At 42.2% G+C, this 21,594-nt stretch overlaps 1 protein-coding gene across 2 annotated transcripts in view; it reads right to left on the bottom strand.

Annotated features, from left to right (window-relative positions):
• Positions 1 to 21,594, bottom strand: part of THSD7B (thrombospondin type 1 domain containing 7B) — a 517,186-nt gene that overhangs the window by 409,968 nt on the left and 85,624 nt on the right. For both annotated transcript variants that reach the window (XM_073305365.1, XM_073305366.1), the window contains exon 2: positions 17,644 to 17,806. In XM_073305365.1, the coding sequence (XP_073161466.1) occupies positions 17,644 to 17,779 (136 nt within the window). In that variant the 5' untranslated portion in view covers positions 17,780 to 17,806. The remainder of the gene's footprint in view (positions 1 to 17,643; positions 17,807 to 21,594) is intronic.

The following is a 21,594-nucleotide window of genomic DNA, read 5'->3' as shown; positions in this document are numbered from 1 at the left end:
ACAACTGACACCATTACAACATACTATTCAACATAACCTACTGAATTCAAACTGCAAATAAGAAACATTGCTCTGTTTTATTCCAATGTGTGTAGCATTAAAGGGGTACCTACATTAAAAAAAGGGTTGGGGGTTAGAAAAGTAGGAGACCAGCAAGAATTCAGCAACTGCTTCAAGAATCCAGTGGTCAAAAGCAGAAGTTGGTAAAAAGCACACTGACTTAGCTGAGTCTCAAGTGCCATGAAACTCCCACATAGGCACTATATAAAGGTAATTTAAAGTATTTATTTCCCTCATGTAGTTAGCCCTAATAATCTTAGATGGATTTTCATTCTCATCTTGTGGAAGACTATTACTTGTCTCTCAATAATCCCTAAGAAGATAGGTGGTTCTCTGATTTTCATAAGGAATGAACCCCTTATCAGTAGGTTCGTGATCCAGTCTTTCGAAGATAAAGATTTAGACCCGTTTTAACATTTGGTGTATTTAGATGAAAAAGTGTCTTTTAACAAATAGGTCAAAAGGACTTTCAAACTAGCACCTGATCTTCCTGAAATTAAGACACTGGGAAATTGAGGCAGAATCATCTGAAAATGAAACAAAAAAAAAAGGTTCTTTTTGGTCTTGTCCATAACTGCGTCACCGATATTCACTAATAGTTCAAAGGCTCCTCTTTCATTAGAAGAGCATTACCTATAAAGTGGATATCATAACTTTTCCATTATAGTTTATTCCTGAAGGACTAATGATCAAAATAAGGTTAGCAGGGTTTTGTGTGTGTGTGTTCCACTCAGATGTTGGTAACAACTAAAATAAAGGTTTTTAGTTACCTTTGACAATCAAATTTATGTCTCACGAACCCTGGCTTCCTGCAACCTACAAATACTTGCAAATGAACAGTATATTCTTCAGGATTAAATGTGTTTTCTGAGATTACCTACAACTCAAACTATTCTTCCAGCATGATGGCTCACTCTTAAAGTTCCTCCATTCAGAAAAGCAAGTATTTCTCTCTTGATATGATGAGGAATTATATCCTGATGAGGAATGCAATGGGCCTAACTGTCTAAGGTCTACATTTGTTAGAATTGCATTACCTGGCACATCCCTCAAGTTTTTGTCAGACCACTCTCTCCCAGAATGTTAATATAGTTTGTTTTCTTCTTTTGTCCATATTTCTATTTTTATTTTCTCACTGAAGTGGGTTTCCCATTCAAAGAGTTTTGGCTCAGTAGTGATAGTCTTTGATTTAAATTGCTGAAGAATTCTCCAACTATATTAGTCTCTTTCAGCTGCCCTCTTCATGTTAGTGCACTAATTTCAGCTGCCAGATATTTTTGTCCTGATCTTCTAGCAATAAGACTCCCTGGGTGATATCCTGGTCCATTGAACTCAATGGCAAACCTCCCATTGGCATCACCCCTTGATTCTAGAGAAATAATAGGAACTGAGCAAATTGTCACCAGGCCAATGGGATGGTCTTCACAAAAGGGGATTACGACTAGTAGATGTAATCGGTTTTGTACAACAGATTTTGAATTCTGGATTAATTCTGACACAAAACCCTTCCTTGATTTTTGGCAGCTCTCTTTCCTTTTAGGCTAGAGAGAAAAACCATTCCCAAGTGCACTGAACATTTAACCAGAAAGAGAGAACTCATTCCTAAAATCACTATTGGTTCTATGTTGTAAAAAGATACGACTTCTTCGAATTGTCAGCTGAAAAGGGTGCCTCTACTATCCCTTCCCCCAATTTCCACAAATTGGCAGACCCAGATTACATGTTACAAATATGAGGATTACATGGGGAGTCAAAGGCACCACCAGTGACATTTCCTGATGGCCATAAGAATGCACCCTTAAGTTCCAGAAACACATGGCAATCCCCAGGAAATACAGAGGAGTATTGTGAACTAGCATTGATCCCTGAATTTTGTCAGCCGTTTTAAACCCATAATTGGCTATTCCCATTACTTGTAAATCACTAAAAATATATCCCTATTTTTAACATTTTTAGACCAAGATCTTCATACCACAGTCTCAAATACCAAGTAAAAACTGCACTGTAGATTCATAAGGGTATGAATATTTAAACTTAATAAAATGTTTCATTTGTCACTGTTAAAACAACAGCCATATTTGCATTAAAGAAATTATATATACAGTTTTGGACTGTTCAAGAGATGAAGAAAGTTAACATGATGAAATATGGAAATCACTAATTGGATATCACAAGGAACACTATTAATTTACGAGCATTTAAAGACAATAAGATTTTTGCCAGATTCTATCACTAACAGTGCTTTGTTAACAATTGATAAGCTTTAGAGAATTATTCAACCATTAAAATTTGCAGAGTAATTTAATTGGTATAATTAGTGCTTTTATGCATAGGCTTGTGGTCACATTACAAGTATGGTGACAAGCAGCATCCTGAAACCAACAGATATCCTCAGTGCAATGCTATATTAATGTATCGTCTCCAGAGCTCAAAAAAATTCATTCTGAATAAGAAAGTTCAGCAACCTGTATTAAATTTAAGTGTGGAAGTCTTGACTAGTTAAGAGAAGAGTATTGTATAATCCTCATGAAAGTCATACTTTCAGGTTCCTACAGTTTAAGAATATGGGGCCCAATTTAGTTGCAATTGTATAAATTTGAATGGAGATGCACTCACTTACACCAGGGCTCAGTTTGGCCCACAAAGTCCAGTTTTACAATGTCTGGACTTTCATAAGACACTCAACCTAGCACCTAGGCAAGGAAACCGCTATTTTATCCCCTTTAGTGTTTATTTCATTCAGGTTTCTGACATCCTGTAAGGAGCTCATGTGTGTCCCCATGACTTTAGAGGATACAAACATTCTCTTTAGAAAAACAATTTTACACTAAAGGTTCTATTTTGAAAGAAAATGGTCAGAATGATCAAAATCAAAATTACAAACCATGACAGTTAAATCCAAGTTATGAAAATCTCTTTTAGTGTAAGAATTAATTTACCAAGTAGACCACAGTTGATATGCATGTACACACAAATGGATGCATATTATTATTCAAGTGTATACATAACATTGTCTGAGGGTTGCATTATTGTCTACTCGCACAAAACTAAACACCCATGCCCCGCCTCTTCTCCAAGGCCCCACCTCTTGCGCACTCCATCCCTCCTCCCTCTGTTGCTCACTCTTCCCACCCTCACTCACTCGCTCATTTTCACCAGGCTGGCTCAGGAGATTGGGGTGTGGGAGGTGATGAGGGCCCCGGCTGGGGATGCAGGCTCCAGGGTGGGGCCATAAATGAGTTCAGGGTGCGGGAGGGGGCTCTGGGCTGCGGCAGTGGGTTGGGATGTGGGAGGGAGTGAAGGCTCCGGCTGGGACTGCGGGCTCTGGGTGGGGCCAGGGATGAGGGCTTTAGGGTGCAGAAAGGGGCTCTGGGCTGTGGGTGGAGCCGAGGGGTTCAGAGTATGGAAGGGGGCTCCAGGCTGAGGCAGGGGGTTGGGGTGTGGGAGAAGGTATGGGCTCTGGGCTGGGGCCAGGGATGAGGGATTTGGAGGTGCAGGAGGGGGCTTCAGGCTGGGGCCAAGGGGATTGAAGTGTGGGAGGGGGCTTCAGATGAGGGTGTGGGCTCTACGGTGGGGCTATAAATGAGGAGTTCAGGGTGCAGGAAGGGGCTCTGGGCTGAGGCAGTGGGTTGGAATGCGGGAGGGCTCTGGCTGGGAGTGCAGACTCTGGGGTTGGGCTGGAGATGAGGGCTTTGGGGTGTAAGAGAGTGCTCCGGGCTGGGACTGAGGCGTTCGGAGGGTGGGAGGGGGATCAGGGCTGGGGATGAGTGATTTGGGGTGCAAGAGGGGGCTCTGAGCTGGGACTGAGGGGTTCAGAGGGCAGGAGGGGGATCAGGGTTGGGGCTGGTGGGAGGGGGTCAGGGGTGCAGGCTCCAGGTGGCGCTTACCTCAGGCAGCTCTCGGAAGCAGTGGTATGTCTCCCCTCTGGCTCCTACGCGGAGACATGGCGAGGCAGCACCACCCCTGCAGCTCCCATTGGCCACAGTTCCTGGCCAATGAGAGCTGCGGAGCTGGCACTTGGGGTGGAGGCAGCGTGCGGACCCCCCTGGCTGCCCCTAGGGATAAGAGCCAGAGAGGAGACATGCCGCTGCTTCTGGGAGCCACGCAAAGCGTGCCTTTGCCCCACTGCGCCACCGACCGGACTTTTAACAGAGCCGCCAGAGTCCCTTTTCGACCAGGCATTACATTCGAAAACCGACACTTGGCAACCCTAGTTGCATATGGGTGTCCACGCTCCACAACCACACTCCACAAAGTCAAGTAAGCTAAAGCTACATTGTAGCTGAAATTTGGGATTTACAACAGTAAAGAAATTCAAAGTTGTGAGTCCACAGATACCTAAACTAGGCCATACTACAGAAAGGGGTCATGATAACAGTCTGGGACCAATGATTTAACTCCAGTAAAATTATTCAAGTCCCCAAGTCTTACAATTTCCTTATTTTTCTGCATTTTACGTTGCATGAAAGCAAGTTCTCTTCCTTCCCTCCTCTTGCCAAATATTTCCTTGGAGTCCTTAAATTAGAATATAAGGGGAAAAAAGAAATGTGATTCATTGTACATATACATAAATGCATGTAAAGCTAAATATACCAATTAGAGATACACACAAAGGACAGCCATGTGCGCTCTCATGAGGGCAGAATTTAGGTGTGTTTATTCTAATTCCCTTTTTCCTATTTCTTTTTCAACCTTATTGCGTTTAATTTTAATGTCCAATGCTTTAAAACCATATCTTTTGAAAGGTTTTCAGCATTAAAAAAAAAGTGTCTGAAAATGTAATCAGTGAAAACACTAGGGTATTTTTCCATACTCTGTTTTGTTTTTTTTAATTTAAACATCAGTTGGACTACTACTATAAGACAGTTCAGCCTATGGGGCAGGATTTATTTTCCCCACACAATTTTAAAAGCCTGAAAATACAGGCTTATAACTTAAATGCCTCTTTCTTAGCCATAAACACCACAAGAGCATCACAATATATATCTTACAGTATTGTTACTGCAACACTGCAGCTAAGGATTGACTGTATCAAACCAGCCCTAGGATCTTACATATTTGACTGCTAAAAAAATTTTTTTACTTCTCTCGGGAAAGGATATATTTATCAATCACTGGGGCACATGCACCCTGACAAGAACAGTTCTATTGTTTTCATTGGAGTTTCATGACAGAAGTGCATGTTCATGAAAACCACTGAATCATCCTTTTGCTAGTTCTAGAACATATTTTCTAAGGCCCTCAAGGGTTTAATAATTCTGTGTCAACTGGAATCAAGTGAAGTTGACATTTTCAGAACATTTTATGTACACCTCTAAAGACTTACAGTACAATGCATTTCAGAACTGGACAGAAATAAAATAAAAACTTGAAGGACTTCTTTTGTTCTTATATAAACTACCTTCCAAAGTATAGTGGGGTTGTCTGTTCAGTCAGCAGGCTTAGTTCTCAGGGCCTGCCACTTGTCTCTCTCTTTTGGTTCAGTATGTTCAGGACCACCAAAAATGGGGTTCAGCTGGGTCAGCTTTCTTATTGGTAACCTCCTAGTCCTGCATATGCTGGGGCTAGGTGTAGTGGAATGTGGGGTGGGTAGGGAGACCTGGGGGCCTTTACTCCACTAGGTCCCAGCCTATCCCACATCCTGCTCACCTTCCCCAGGCCACTTCATACCATACCCAATGCCTCAGACTTATAGACTTGAATGCCAGAAAGGACCACTGATCACCTACTCTGTCCTACTGCACATCGCAAGCTACAGAACCTCACCCAGTCACTCCTCCATAACCACTGGCTGAGTTACTAAAATATCCAAATCATGATTTAAAGACTTCTAGTTACAGAGAACCCATCATTTACTCTAGTTCAAACTAGCAAGTGCCCCATGGCTCCACACTGCAAAAGTTGAGAAAGGGGTCTGCCAGTCTGACCTGGGGAAAGATTCCTTCCTGACCAAATATGTCAATCAGTTAGATCCTGCGTATGTCAGCACGACCTGCCAGCCAGTCACCTGGGAGAGAATTCACAGTAGTAACTCAGAGCCTTCCCCATCTAGTGTCCTATCTCTGGCCACTGGAGATATTTGCTAATAGCAGTCAGAGATGGGCCACATGCCATTGTAGGCAGTCCCATCATACCATCCCCTCCATAAACTTATCAAGCTCAGTCTTGAAACCAGTTAGGTTTTTTGCCCCCACTGCTCTCCTTGGAAGGCTGTTCCAGAACATCACTCTTCTGGTGGTTAGAAACCTTCATCTATTTTCAAGCCTAAACTTGAAGCCAGTTTGTATCCATTTGTTCTTATGCCAACATTAGCCCTTAATATTAATAACTCCTCTCTCTCCTTTTGTGTTTATCCGTCTAATGTATTTATACAGAGCAATCATGTTTTCCCTCAGCCTTCGTTTGGATAGTGAAAAGAAGCCAAGCTCCGTGAGTCTCCTCTCAAGAGACAGGTTCTCCATTTCTCTGATCATCCTTCTCTTTACCTGTTTCAGTTTGAATTAATCTTTCTTAAATATGGGAGACCAGGCTGTACGCAATATCCCAGATGAGGTTTCACCAGTGCCTTGTGTAATGGTAGTAATACCCTATCTCTACTGGAAATACTTCACCTGATGTATCATATGATTGCATTAGCCTTTTTCATGGCTGCATCACATTGATGGCTCAGTCTTCCTGTGATTGACCATTACACTAGGTCTTTCTCCTCCATCTCTTCCAACTGATATATCCCCAGCTTATAGCAAAAATTCTTGTTGTTTGTCCCTAAGTGTATGACCTTGCACTTTGCATTATTAAATTTAATCACATTTCTATTACTCCAGTTTTCAAGGTGATCCAAACCTTCTTGTATGATATTATGGTCCTCCTCTGTACTGTCAACACCTCCCAGCTTTGTGTCACCTGCAAATGTTATTAGCACTGTGACACATGGCCAGAAAGGGTTAAATATCCTTCAAAATAAATAACCCTCAAAAGACATATGGAGAGATAATGTTTGTGTTTTTGTGTATTTACGTATATACAAGTAGGGTCAGCAATGTAATCAGCAGTCCCTGTCTATGCTGTATTCTGATAGTTCAGAGATCAAAAGAACATCCTAGCATTTAAATGAATTACAAACACAGGATATCTCGGTATTCATCTCTCTTTGAAATGTATTGTGAATGGTGGAGGAACAAGTAAATTGCCTTCTGTTAATTCGTATAGCTAAGTACCAGTGATGGACTACCTTCAAAGTCATCCTAAATTACCTTTTGTTCCCCGACGAACTCCAACTTGTCAAAGAGGACATTAAATTGTATAAAAGATCCTTGGGTCCTGATTCTGTCATCCCAGATCTGCAATAGGTATCATGCAGGGGAGGCCTAAGACACAAAGCCTGAGATCCCAGTTCTAACTGGATTGCCCTGAAATATGAACAGTGGACTATAACCTATGAACTATTTCTGAAAGAACTCTTTGCAACTACGAAGCTCAACATCTCTGCTGTAAATCTGAACCTCAATGAATTGAACTCATGTCTGTATATATATTGATCTTTTAACCATACTCTCTCTCTCTTTTTTATTTTATTAATAAATTTTAGTTTAGTTAATAAGATTTAGTTGTAGCATCATTTGGGTAAAATCTGGAATATTCAATAACCTGGGAGGTAATGTGTCCGATCCTTTAGGATTGGTAGAATCTTTTCTTTTATATGATGAAGTAAGATTTTCAGAAATCATCATATTTGACTTAGATTTACCAAACCATCATAAAACAGCTTCTTTATTAACTTACTGGTTACTCAGAAGTCCCTTAAAGTGATCCAGCCTCAGATCTCCATCCAGGTACCCAAGTATTGGAATATCCACCAGCTTTTTGGGGATTGTCTGCCCCATTCTTTGCAATTCACCCTAATTGAGTGACCACAATTCGCCCCCACTGGGATCTCGGTCACAAGCACACTCTCACTTTTTGTGCTAAGGTCAGTAATAAATATGTTAAATAAGATTGGTCCCAAGACCGATCCCTGAGGAACTCCACTAGTAACCTCCCTCAAGCCTGTCAGTTCACCTTACAGTATGGCCCATTGTAGTATCCCCTTTATGCAGTTCCTTTCAATTCTGGTATTAATCCCCATGTGGAACTGTATCAGATGCTTTACTGAAATCCAGATAGGCTAGCTTTGCTGCATTTCCTTTGTCTAGAAAATTGGTAATCACTGGTCTGGCACGATTTACCTTTTGTAAAACCATGTTGTATCTTATCCCAGTTACGTTTACCTCTGTGTCCTTAAGTACTTTCTCTTTCAAAATTTGTTCCAAGACCTTGCATACAATTGAGGTCAAACTAACGGGCCTGTAGTTTCCCAGATCAGCTGTCCCCCACACCCCTTTTTAAAAATAGGTACTATATTAGTAATTTTCCAGTCACAAGGTAGGACCCCCAAAATTATGGATTAATGAAAAAAACCATTCCTATTGGGCTTGCAATTTCACAGGCCATCTTTTTTAATATTCTTGGATTGAGATTACAGGGGCCCCCCAGTTGGGTCCCCTTAAATTGTTTATATTTGACTTCCATTTCAGATGTGGTAATTTCTACTTCCATATCCTCATTCCCATTAGCAACACTGCACTAACCCTAACCTCCTTGTTACCCTTATTAAAAACTGAGGCAAAGTATTTCTTTAGGTGTTGGGCCATGCCTAGCTTATCTTTAATCTCCACCCTATCCTCAGTGCTTAATGGTCCTCTTCTTTCCTTTTTTGTTTTTATTTATATGGCTAAAACAAAGTAAAAGTTCTTCAATTTCCTTTGCAAGGTCCAACTCTGCATGGTTTTTGGCGGTTCTCACTTTTTCCCCTACACTTTCTCACCTCCAAGAGATAGCTTTCCTTGCTGATCCATCCCTTCTTTCATTCCTTGTAGGCTTTCTGCTTTCTCCAATAACCTGTCTGAGGTTCTTGTTCATCCAGTTTGGTCTGCATGAATGAATTTTTCTGTCTTGCTTGGGGATACAGCGTTTAGATTGTTTCTTGCAATTTTGCCAAAGTAATTCCAAGCCTCCCTACATTCAGACCCTTGAGTTTTTCAAACCAGTCTTCTTCCCTAACTATTCGCCTTAATTTTTTAAAGTTTTCCCTTTTGAAATCAAGTACGCTACTTGCAGACCTGTTTGTGTTTATCCTTCCATTTAGTTTAATCTGAATTAGCTATTACTCAGTCCAAGGCTGTCCTCTACACCCAGTTATTCTACGAGGTCCTCACTTTGAAGCACGGCAGCTGTTTAATTATAGTCCCTTTCTTCAAACCCCAGAGTCTTAGAGCTGATACAAGAGGACCTTCTGCTGCCCGCACTCAGGATTCTCCCTACCTGTTGGGTGATGTATCAAAGGAGAGGAGGAAGACTCACAGCCAGACCGCCTCAGTCAGAGCTTCTCCTATTGTGACAGGGCAGTGCTCCTCCAGGGAAATGGCTTCTCTCCTTTTCCCTGGGCTGCTGGACCTTTCTTTATATTGCTGCATTCCTCAGGATCAAGCTCAGCAGTGCCTGAGGTGCGGAGCTTACCTGACCCTGTACTGCTCCAAGCCTTTCCCCTGCCTCAGCCCCGGGCTGGGATTTGCAAACCCCATCACACAAAGCTAATTCAAAAACCATTTGTACAACATTACACAGGAACCAGAGGATTTTTGTTTTGTTTTTCAAATGTAACACTTCTGAGATTTTGTGAATCTCTCGGAGAAACACATTATGAAGAAACATAGGATACTGGATCAGACCTGTTGTCCACTGAGTGCAATATCCTCTCTCTAGCAGTGGCCAGCACCAGAAGCTTCCAGAGAAGATGCAATAAACCCTGCAATAGGTAGATGTGCGATATTCTCCACCACCACCCTGCCCCTCCACAAAGCATGTCTCATCCTAATGTTTAGTTGTTAGGGATTGGTTTAAACCCTGAAGCATGAAGTTTCTTTTCTATAAAAAACATTGTTTTGACTCACTAAAATTCCGTAGAATTGTGAACTAGATGGAAAGACATTTGAACTTTGGCTCTATATAGTCTGAGTAGACACTTATGGCACAAGTTAGCTGAAAGAGGTCAACAAGACCCTCGATAGGCAATCGTGAATAACAAAAGGATGAAATATTTCACAGAAAGCAGCAAAGGTGACAATCATCTGTATCCAATGAAATTATGACCCTTCACAGATTCCAGGGCCAGAAGAGACCATCGTGATCATCTAGGTCAGACCTCTTGTATAACGCAAGCCATAGAACTTCCCCCAGAGAATCTTGATTTTAAAATTCTCAGTGATGAAAAATCCACCACAAACCTGGCTAAATTGTTCCAATGGGTAACTACTCTCACTGTTAAAAATTTACATCTTATTTCCAGTCTGAATTTGTTTAGCATCAAGATTCAGCCATTGGATGATGTTATACCTTTCTCTGCTAGATTGAAAAACCCACTATTAAATATTTATTCCCCTTGTAGGTTCTTATAGACTAATCAAGTCAACCCTTAACTTTCTCTTTGTTAAGCTAAATATACTCAAGTAGCTCAATCTATCACAGGGGTAGGCAACTGGAGGCACGCGAGCTGATTTTCAGTGGCACTCACGCTGCCTGGGTCCTGGCCACCAGTCCGGGGGGCTCTGCATTTTAAATGAAGCTTCTTAAACATTTTAAAAACCTTATTTACTTTACATACAACAATAATTTAGTTATATATTATAGATTTATAGAAAGAGACCTTCTAAAAATGTTAAAATGTATTACTGGCACACGAAACCTTAAATTAGAGTGAATAAATGAAGACTCGGCACACCACTTCTGAAAGGTTGCCGACCCCTGATCTATCACTATAGGGCAGAGACTACTTCCCAGGACAGACTTCCTCAATCAGATAAGTATGGCCTACATATTTTTTCCTAGATGTATACATGTACATTTAGCCGTTTTAAAACACATATTGCTTGCTTGCACCCAACATACCAAACGTTTCAATTCACTCTGAATCAGTGACCTGTCCACTCTTCATAATTTACCACTCCCCCAATTTGTGTCATCTGCAAAACTTTATCTGTGATTATTTCAGGTTTTTTCCATGTCATTGATAAAAATGTTAAAAAGCATACAGCCAAGAACAGATTCCTGTGGGACTCCTCTAGAAATGCACACCGTGATTTCCAGTTTACAATTACACTGAGACCTATCAGTTAGCCAACTTTTAATTCATTTAATGTGTGCCATGTTAATTTCATTTTGTTATAGTTTTTTTAATCAAAATGTCATGCAGTACCAAATCAAATGCCTAACAGAAGTCTAAGTATGCAATAGCAACACTATTACTTTTATCAACCAAATGTGTAATCTCATATCAAATTAGTTTGACAAGATCTATTTTCCATAAACCCGCATTGATTAACAAAAAAAATAAAGGAAAGTAATATAATTAGTGCCAATCAAGTGTGACAAATGTGGCAATTTCCTGAACAAATCTTATTGAATTAAGCTAAACTTTATTGAATTAAGTCGACATATAATTGAGGGCCAGGGATTGTTTGTAATTCCATGGGGGTAGGGGAGGATGACCAGATGTCCCCATTTTATAGGGACAGTCCCGATATTTGGGACTTTGTCTTATATAGGCGCCTATTACTCCCCACCCCCATATGGATTTTTCACACTTGCTCTCTGGTCACCCTATGGAGGGGGATCACAGCCCTCCAGGAACAAAAAACAGGGTGGTGGGATTAGGGAGATTCACTCATGTGGTAACACCTCCAAAGATGTACCACCACCTGGAGATACTTGCATATACTGGTTCAAATTGGATTCTCTAGAGACCAACAGACAAAGAAAGGGCTTTTGGATAAATAACCTGAGTTTAAACTGACTCAGGGCCTGATTTCTGAGCCATAAAATGGATAGGACTTTCTGTCCAAGGCAGGGCTCCAGTTCATGGGCTTACATATTCTGAGCAAAAGGTGTTATGAACTTGTAACCACAGAAAAACCTGTGTGGGGTTTGAAGAACTGTTCACCTGCCAGAGACCTTATTGGCACTGGGGTGATCTCTGGCAACCTTTTAGCATGCATGTACATTCTTTTATTACTTTTAATGTGTTTTCTATCTTGCTTTTACCTTAAGAATGCACATGCTTATTTAGAAAGACCTAAGTGGTAATTTAACTGTGGGCAATTACACTGTTCACAGGCTCTGAGAAGAAGGCAAAGCAGGCCTGCTTAGACAATCTGACTTGCTGGGGAATTCAGTCCAGGCAGAAACTGTGCAGCCTGGAAATACCCTGGTCAGGAGGGAAGAGAGACATGTCTCCGCCCAATAAAGGTGACTGCTGGGAAGCTGAAAGCCTAAGAGTGGCGCCCTTGCTGGACCACAAAGGTGGAATACAGATGAAATTGCTCAGAACTGTGACATAACTAATTATATTACCCTCCTTTAATTCTTTGTTAAATCGAGTCCTGTATCAACCTCTCCATTATCTTGTCCAGGCTTGATGTCAGGCTGACAGGCCTACAGTTACCCAGGTCATCCCATTTACACTTTTTAAATATTGGCACATTAGCTTTTTTCCACTCTTCTGGAAATTCTCCAGCATCACACAATTTAGTGAAAATCAATAGGTGTGATTCACATCTTCCTGAGATACTACTGGAATGGAAAGAGTAATTTTACCCTATGAGGAGACTACACCTATTTGTCCCCCAAATACAGAGATATTTGTTGAACACTTCTGCCTTTTCTGCATTAGTATTGATAATTCTACACCATTTCAACCTAGTAATGGACCAATATTATCTTTTTTGTCACAATTCTTTTTTGTTCCTAAAATACTTAAAAGCTCCTTCTTATTGTCTTTAATTATGCTGGTCATAGATTTCTCCTTGAGTCTCTCTGCTTTCCTTATCAATTTTCTACGATACCTAGCTTCGTATTTATAGTCACTACTATCAACTTCTCACTTTCTCCATTTGTTATTTACAGTTTTATTTTTTGTAGCTGCCTTCATTTCCCTTCTAAACCAGGTCATATTTTAAAACCAATACAGCCTCCTTCCTCAATTGCTAGATTGTGCCTTTTTGGGCATCTATTAAGTCCTTAAACAATTCCCAATTATTCACATTCTTCTGATTAAATTCTTCTCCCAGCTGATTTGACTCAATTGTTTTCAGCTTTGTGAAATAAGCCCTGTCAAAGCACTAAGTGTGTATGTGTATACACACACACACACACACACAGTGCTTTGACAGGGCTTTTATATATATATAAAAACTGGTCTGGACTTTATTCCGTTTACACAATATAAATGTGATTAGTCATGATCACTTGCACCTAAGCTACCATTAATTTTTATTTCTCTAATCAGTCCCTCTTGCTATTGATATACAGGCATATGCTAAACAAGGTACAGGTATGGATTAATTCAGTAATGCAAAAGTCTACAGGTCCCAAAACTGTAAAACAATAGCTTAGGCAAACTACCTAAGGCCCAAGGCTTAAAGACTTGACATAAGTAACTAACCAGTAAATGACCCTACATCGCAAGATAGAGAGCTGTAACAGACAAGTGTTGCTAAACTGCTGACTGGTAACCACAAAATGACACTGTATATCAGCTTTAGATATTTTAAGTTAACCACAGCAGCATTTGTCGAACCATGAGAATACCATGACAACTAACTGATTAATACTAATAAACTTGAAGTAAAAGGCCTATTCACTGATGGGTAAAGGGCACCCCAACGTTAGCAGGGTAAGGAAAAACAGATAAGGAAAAAGAGCTGATGCACATACTGAATATGCATTAGCCTTAGTTAGTATTAGCATAACCTCTAATATAGGGTGGCACTTGGCCCATGGACCTGGAGCCTACCAAGTGAAGGACCACTCCTGGGTCATCTTTCTACTACAAGGTTCCCTGGAAAGGATGGTATGAGTAGGCAAATTCTGGATGCTTGTATTATCTCTGTCTGCTTTGCTACGTCATAGTGTTTGTGATATTGCTGACTGTGCTAATAAAACTATTGCAGATTCAATAGGTCTTGCCTAAGTGTAGGTGTCTGTCTTGCATACCTGGGGGTCCTCAATCCCAAATTAACTGTGATGCTGTGGCCGATCTAGAGGCAAATAAACCCTGCCAAACCACGGAATGTTAAATTGGAAACTCTAAATAATACCTGATTACACATTACTTGTCTATACTAGGTGGAATCCCCCTGTGTCGGTTGCAATCAGCTTTTTAGTTTGGAAATGGTCATCTACAATATTTAGAAATTCTAAGGATGTTTTACTACTGGCAATACAAGACCTCCTGTATATGTAATTGAAATTGAAGTCCCCCATTATCACACAGCTTCCGCTGCCCGTCCCCCCATCTATGCATTATAGTTAGGGGTATAAAAAACCAGTCATCCTGTTTCCTACTGTGATTTGGTGGTCTGTAGCAGACACAACTAATACCCCATTTTGTGTTTTATCTGTTAGAAGGTTCATCCATAACATTCAAGGTAAATATTTTCCCAAATCATCAGTGACTCAGAAACAGGTAATGCCATTTTTCAGAGTGCCACTCTTCCTCCCTTTTTGTCCACTGAGTCCTTCCTAGACAGGTTATAACATTTATTTTAACGTTCCAAATGTGTGAATCATCCCACCATGTTTCAGTAATATCAACTAGATTGAATTTATACTCACAAATGAACAATGCCAAATCCTCTTGTTTGCTACTGAGGCTCCTAGCATTGGTGTACAGGAAATTAAAGAATCTCTTCTCTTCACATCCTTTGGTTCCCTGGTTAATTTTGTTCTCAACTTCTTGATTCTGCACTAAATGAGTTCTCATATCTTTCCTCTTTTTACCCTCCCATTGTGTTATTTTAGTTTAATACCCTCCTTACTACTCAAGCCAGCTTGTTCTTGAGGTGATTGGTTCCGTTTCTACTGAGTTCCCTCTTCCCATAGAATAGACTGGAACAATGTTCCACAAAACCAAATCCTATACCGCTTACCTAACCAGTGGTTCATTTTAATAATCTTCTGCCTTCTGTCTCCCTTTGCTCTCGAGACAGGAAGATAGCAGAGAAGATTGCTTGGACATTGTCCTTCAGCATGCTTCTGAGTTCTCTGAAGTCATCTTTTATCCGTGATATATCCTGTGATGCAGTGTCATTAATGCCCATAAATGGATCCTTGCCCATTAACTTCAGAAATTCCTCCAATATCGTGTGAGCGATGTCTTGTGTCTTGGTTCTGAGAAGACAGCACACCATCCTGTTGTCTGCTTATCCTTTGCAGAATGTTGTTTTGATTCTTCTGAGTGTTGAACCTCCAGCAAGGATGGACAGACTTTCTTGGACAGTTTGAGGAAACTCTTTATGGGCAAAACTGATTCTTTGAGGTTGGGCTTAGCTACCATCCACAGGCATGTCTCATACATCTTTCCTTTCCCTTAGACCCCCTGGTTCTTAAGAGGTATCTTCCACAGTTTAAACACTGAGGACCTAGTATCAACCTGAAGCAGTGGCAATCCTGGAGCCTCTGCCAGTCAATCTTGATCTCTGGGCCATTAAAAGTCTGGCGGCACAGCAGGGATCAGGCAGGCTTCCTACCTGCTATGGCCCCTGCTGTGGCCGCTCCCGGAAGCAGTTAGCAGCTGGCACATCTCTGCGGCCCCTGGGTGAGGGCAGTGGCTTTGCACGCTGCCCCCGCCCCCAGCACTGCCCCTCCAATGGGAGGGAGGGACGGCCAATGGGAGCTGTGGGGGCGATGCTTGCAGAAGCGGGCAGCGCACAGAGACCCACTGCCCCCCTTTCTCCCAGGGGCTGCAGAGACGTGCCAGCAGCCCAGCTGCTTCCAGGAGTGGCGTGGGGCCACGGCAGGCAGGCAGCCTGCCTGAGCCCCACTGCACCGTTGGCCGGGAGCTGCCTGCAGTAAGAGCCTCCCAGCCAGATCCTCCACCTTGCACCCCCACACACACATCCCAACCCCCTGTCCCAGCCTGGCGTCCCCTCCTGCACCAAAACTCCCTCCCAGAACCCACACCCGTCACCCCCTCCTGCACCAGCTCGGAGCCCCCTCCTGCACCCAAACTCCCTCCCAGAGCTTGCACTCCTCACTCCTGCACCCCAACCCCATGCCTGAGGCTCAGCCAATGCACACCCCACAGTTGAGAATGTTATGCTAATTTGTGCAATTCCTGAAGGATTTTGGATCTATAAACCACAAATGACACTAATAAAAAGTAACATTCATGAAATGTCCAGTGGATTCTATGAGATTAGGTGCAGTGTGACCATCTGACCCCTGCACCCAAAGTGCCTCCCAGAGCTTGTACCCCTCACTCCTACACACCAACCTCCTGCCCCAGGCTCAGCCCAGAGCCCCCTCCCACACCCCGAATCCCTTGGCCCCAGCCCAGACCCTGTACCCCCTCCCAAACCCCAACCCCCTGCCCAGCCCAGTGAAAGTGAGTAAGGGTGGGGGAGAGCGAACAATGGAGGGAGGGGGGAATGGAGGGAGTGTGGCGAGGCCTCGGGGAAGGGGCGGGGTAGATCCTGGGTTGATCTTAAATTCAAAAAGTGATCTTGTGCATAAAAAGGTTGGAGACCACGGACTTGAAGCTTTTAGCTGTATGGAATTCCTCCTGGTTCTCTTATCTCTAGAAACCACAGTCCACCCATCCTCCTCTGTCTCCAGCTGTGAAAAATGCAGATCTGACCTCTTGCCTCTGATAGTTTTGAATGGCCAGACCTCCTTTCTGACTTCCTGTCTCCCCAACTCCTTGGTGGCCAGCTTCTTTCCTCCTTGAACCTGGTGTACTTCATGTTTTCTGCACTGGGCTGTCTAGGAACTCCTCAACTTCTCTGGTTCTCAATAATGTCTCTATTTGCCTGTCCAATCCAAGAAGCTTCTCCAGCACGAGCTTTCACTTCATGCGTAGTAAGTCCCTTCTGGCTTCAGGCAGGAAAGGAAACAAGGCACATCCATTGCAGGACATCCACAGTTCCATCGCTGGCCATTTTGAAACTGCATGTAGGAGCTGAACCTGGAAGCAAAGCTTTTCACACTCCTGCTCTCAACAATCTCTGAAACTCTATTAGCTGCCTCTGTTTGTGGTTCTCAAATTCACCCAGCAAGATGCTCTTTATTCCAAGTCTCTCTCTTTAGCTATGCAGCCTGTCCAGAGAGAACCCACAGATGAAGCAAAAGCACCACTCACTACGCACCACTGCCTCCCAGGACAGAGCCCAGGCTATGCCCTCCAAAACTCTCCTATTAGCTGCCTCTGTTCAAGTGATAGCATTGTGAAAACCCAGACTATACCAAGTGTCACTGCAGGGTACAGCATTTCAGTGAACAAGAAGATGGATTAAACTAAAGGAGAGGGGAAAATATATGTATACACACAGACACACATATATACACACAAATAAATGAAACTACATGAAAACACTATTAGGACATTTTTCTTTGGGAATTTCTTATAGTGCTAAATCAGAGTAGGAATAGGTAGCAGACTTCTTAAATCACAGGAATTAGAAAGTAAATAAATAACAATATGTTTATTCCTACCTGTTTTCCAGACAAATTGATGATCTTTCCTGGCTTCCAAATCAGTTGTTTGTAACATTGAGAGCACAAGTAAAAGCAAGATATTCCTCATGCCCCATGCCCAATGAGCAGAAACCCAGAGATCCCTCAGAAACATAATTCAGTCTCGTCGTCTTCTCTAGTCCTAGATTTGAAAGAAAAAGCAAATTAGTTTGCTAAAAATACATAGTAATAAAGCAAAGCAATCAGTCTCAGATTCAGTGCTACTCAGTGTACATTACACATCCTCTTCTGTGGTGCAGAGTCAGTTACATGGGTACTTTAGAGATGGTACTTGTAGAGATGTGTACTTTTAGCTCTGGAGGCCCCTGGTTCAATTCTAGGTGTCAGTCAAAATGGTGGCCATTACCAAAGCCCTCAGTGAGTTCCTAAAAAGCAATTTGCTAGTGTCTCTGCCTTGAATTTTAAAGCTTTCACCACAATATGCCATGCGAGAGATTTATGCAACACTTTTTTCTCTCTTCAATCTATTTATCTTTAACATGCCCATCACCATGATATCTGGTATTTTATAGTTAAACAAACCATGAATGGTGACAGATTCAAGCTGCAAAGTTCAGCTCTGGATATGAATCCCAATTTCCAAAAAGTCAAGGGCATTGAGACACAAGATCTGGGTTGCCAGTTCATCTCTGCATACTGTATGTAGATGATATACTTTAAAAATGGCATTAGAACTAAGAACTGAATTTTGATGTGAAATTGAATGTTCGAGTTTATACTATGGGTATTTGTCCTATAAGATTGGCTTTTGCATTAATATTTCCTGAATTCCTACATTTGTAACCGGTCATTAGTTCCACATTTCATATGTCAAAGTTTCCCTTCTGGGACAGGGCGAGCAGACTGATAAGGTTCTTCTGCAGCATGTTATTGTCATCATTTATGTTATTGGCATCATTTGGTGCCTTTCATTAAAGTTATCAGATATTAGAAGTTTAGTTCTGAAATTCCATTACATTTCCAGCCTTATAAAAAGCAGCATTATTACAATACATAATACAAGTATGGTTCTTGATAAGAAGTCAAAGATAAATCTGAAAATAGTGGATAGTGGATATGCACTAAAACTTTTAATTTGGAGTTTATTGAAATTACTCAAACAGTTTCTATCATGATAAACTCATGTAATTATAGTTAATCAGATATTTACTAACAGCTGTGGAAGATACAGTGTTATATCTGTTTAGCTTAATTCATTTTTATATTTAGCTGCATTACAAAACCTGTAAAGATATCAAATTGAGCTTTTACACAGGCAAAGTAATGCAGGCAATGTAAGACACTTGCATTCATGGACTCTTCCCAATGTTTTCGGGTTAACTTTAGGACCTAGACTTTCAAGTTCAAGAACAAACACTGCACCCTGAATTGAAGGAAAAAAAAGCAAATCCTAGTCCCTCGTCTACAGCTAAATCCTAAAGTTTACAGGGTCAAAGGACCATAAGTGGCCTTGTAAGCAAGTCTGCACTGGGCTAATCAAGAAGCCAGCCAGGCTTGGTACAGAAGTGAGGCATAGGGGCTCTTCACCCTGCTCTTTGGAAGGATGTGGATCAAGTGCATTGCAAATGGGATGACTTCAAGAGAGAGTGACACACAAACACACACACATCCCCCTCAATTCCATGCCAGTGGAAGCTCCAAAAAAGTTTTTGTTACATTTCAGAATGAAAACTGCAAGTTTCAGCCAAAAAGAAATTCAAAGGGAAAAAAAAATAAGAAACCAAAAGTGAGAGGTGGGGCTCTCAGGATTTCCAGGCTCCCAGCTGCTGAGTCAGAAGCCAAGCATTGGTTGGACCTGGGGTTCCCAGGGCTTTCAGGCTCCCAGCTCCAAGGCAGAGTCTCAGAGCTGTGAATGTTGGATCCCTTGTCCTGGAGCTCTGCACCATGGAGCTGCCCCAAAGCCACAGACCCTGGAAGCTGCAAGAGACCCTGAGCTCACTAGGCAGCTTTCCAGCATAAACTTGCCTGTGATTGGACTAAAGTTCATTAAACCCACACTGTTCTTGTGAAACATTTCGGGTTTGGCAAACCAGCATTGTCTGGTGAAGCTCTGCTTCACAGGAAAATTTTTGGCCAGCTCTAACACTAGGCCATGCTGTAATTAACTCTATGCAACTATCACTCATCTGGACTAATCCTCACTTCACAACAAATATCGAGGGGCACCGCTTCCCCTAAGGTCATTCCCAGCATCACAATCACCATGACTGATACTATGTATGACAGATGTCCGGGAGTGGGAAGGGGGGGTGGGGAATTGGCAGGGTTTGGCAACATTGGTTCTGTGACATTCTGTACCTTGGGGGGAGCACCCTGTAACCCCCATATTCCTCATTTCTTTATGATTGTGAAGCATGACTTGTAAGGTATCAGGGGAAAGGTTACGATCTGCTGAAAGTAAATTTCTCTATCCATATATGTGTATCATTAACACATATGAAGTTATGAGAATTATGTTGTATGGTTGTCACTAAAACATATTGTATTGTATGGGGATTCAGCCAGATATTAGCTCCCCAGAGACAACAGCAAGGAAAGTAACCAACTCCTGGGTGGGGTGTCAAACAACCCATCAACCACCATTGTCCAGCCAGGGAGCTACAATGCAATGACTCACCTGCATGAGGCCACACCAGGGGAATTACTCACCCTGACCTGGAGACTCAGCAATGCACTCAGACATGCCTGGACTTGTGTTTTCCAAGCACATGGACTGAGGGTATAAAACCAAACACAGGGGGCCCATACTGGGCCTTTCTCCTTCACTCATCTACACTGCAAGCAACAAGGACATTCTGAAGACTCCAACTGAGGGGACTGACCCATGTGTACTATGAACTGCAATATCCAGTAGTGTGATAAAAACTGCTTAGTCTAGTTGTTGCCCAGTCTAATAGGGCTGAGAGTTTAGACTACATGCTTTTATTTTATTTCTTTTGGTAACTAACTCTGACTTTTTTGCCTATCACTTAAAATCTATCTTTTGTAGTCAATAAATTTGTTTTTTTGTTTGTCTTTACCAGTGAGTTTGTTTGAAGTGTGTGGCAAATCTCCTCTGGTTTTTCAAAGGCTCGTATATGTTCACTTTCAATTGATGAAGTGGCGAACCAATTAATATATCTGCATTGTCCCTCTTGAGCCATCCAAGATGGCATATTCTGGAGGTACAGTGCTGGGAGGGATTTGGCTCTGGTGCCTCTCTGTGTGATTCATGAGTGGCTCTGAGAGCATTCATGTAATCTAGCTGGGCGTGGAGCATCTACATGCGGTTGTGCTGAGTGATAACAGCACCTGGAGGGGTTTGCTGCTGGTCATTAGCAAGGCATTGTGAGAGACGGCCCAGGCTGGAGAGAGTTCAGGGGGCACAGCAGTCCCACAGTCCCAGGCTGCACTCCGGGGATCTCATCACAGGTTCCAATCCTACAAGGAACTTAAGCATGTGCTTAAGTTCAAGAATGTAAAACATCTCTCTGAATGCAACGGGACTGCTCAAACTTAAATTTAAGTAAGTGCTAAAGAGCTTTACTGGATCAGGGCCAGAGTGCTCAGCACTTTGCAGGATCATGCCCTGTGCGGGCACTCTTCTACTGATCCTCATGAGACCTCTATAGGTCCAAGTAGGGCTCTATACACCTGGGACCCAGCCAGCTCTCTACACTGTGGAGCTGAATAAGGCCAGGATAGGGACTTTAGTGAAATATCTTCTAGTGGAAAGATAAAGACCCTAATGCGCAAATCCAAAGAAACCTCAGACAACACTCACTGCCAGTTGTGTTTTATTTTTTTAAACGAAAACTCAGGGAGCACTCATCAGCAGCCTTTTGAACATACTTTCTCCAGCTCAGAATTGGAAGGGTTAGTGGGTAGCAGTAACTCCCCAAGGGTAGGAGACTCCTGCCCTAGTCAGGA

The sequence above is a fragment of the Lepidochelys kempii genome, chromosome 11 (genome assembly GCF_965140265.1).
Source record: "Lepidochelys kempii isolate rLepKem1 chromosome 11, rLepKem1.hap2, whole genome shotgun sequence".
NCBI classification, from domain to species: Eukaryota; Metazoa; Chordata; order Testudines; family Cheloniidae; genus Lepidochelys; species Lepidochelys kempii.
The sequence above is the reverse complement of the archived record's forward strand: the minus strand, read 5'-3'. Positions and strand labels throughout refer to the sequence as shown.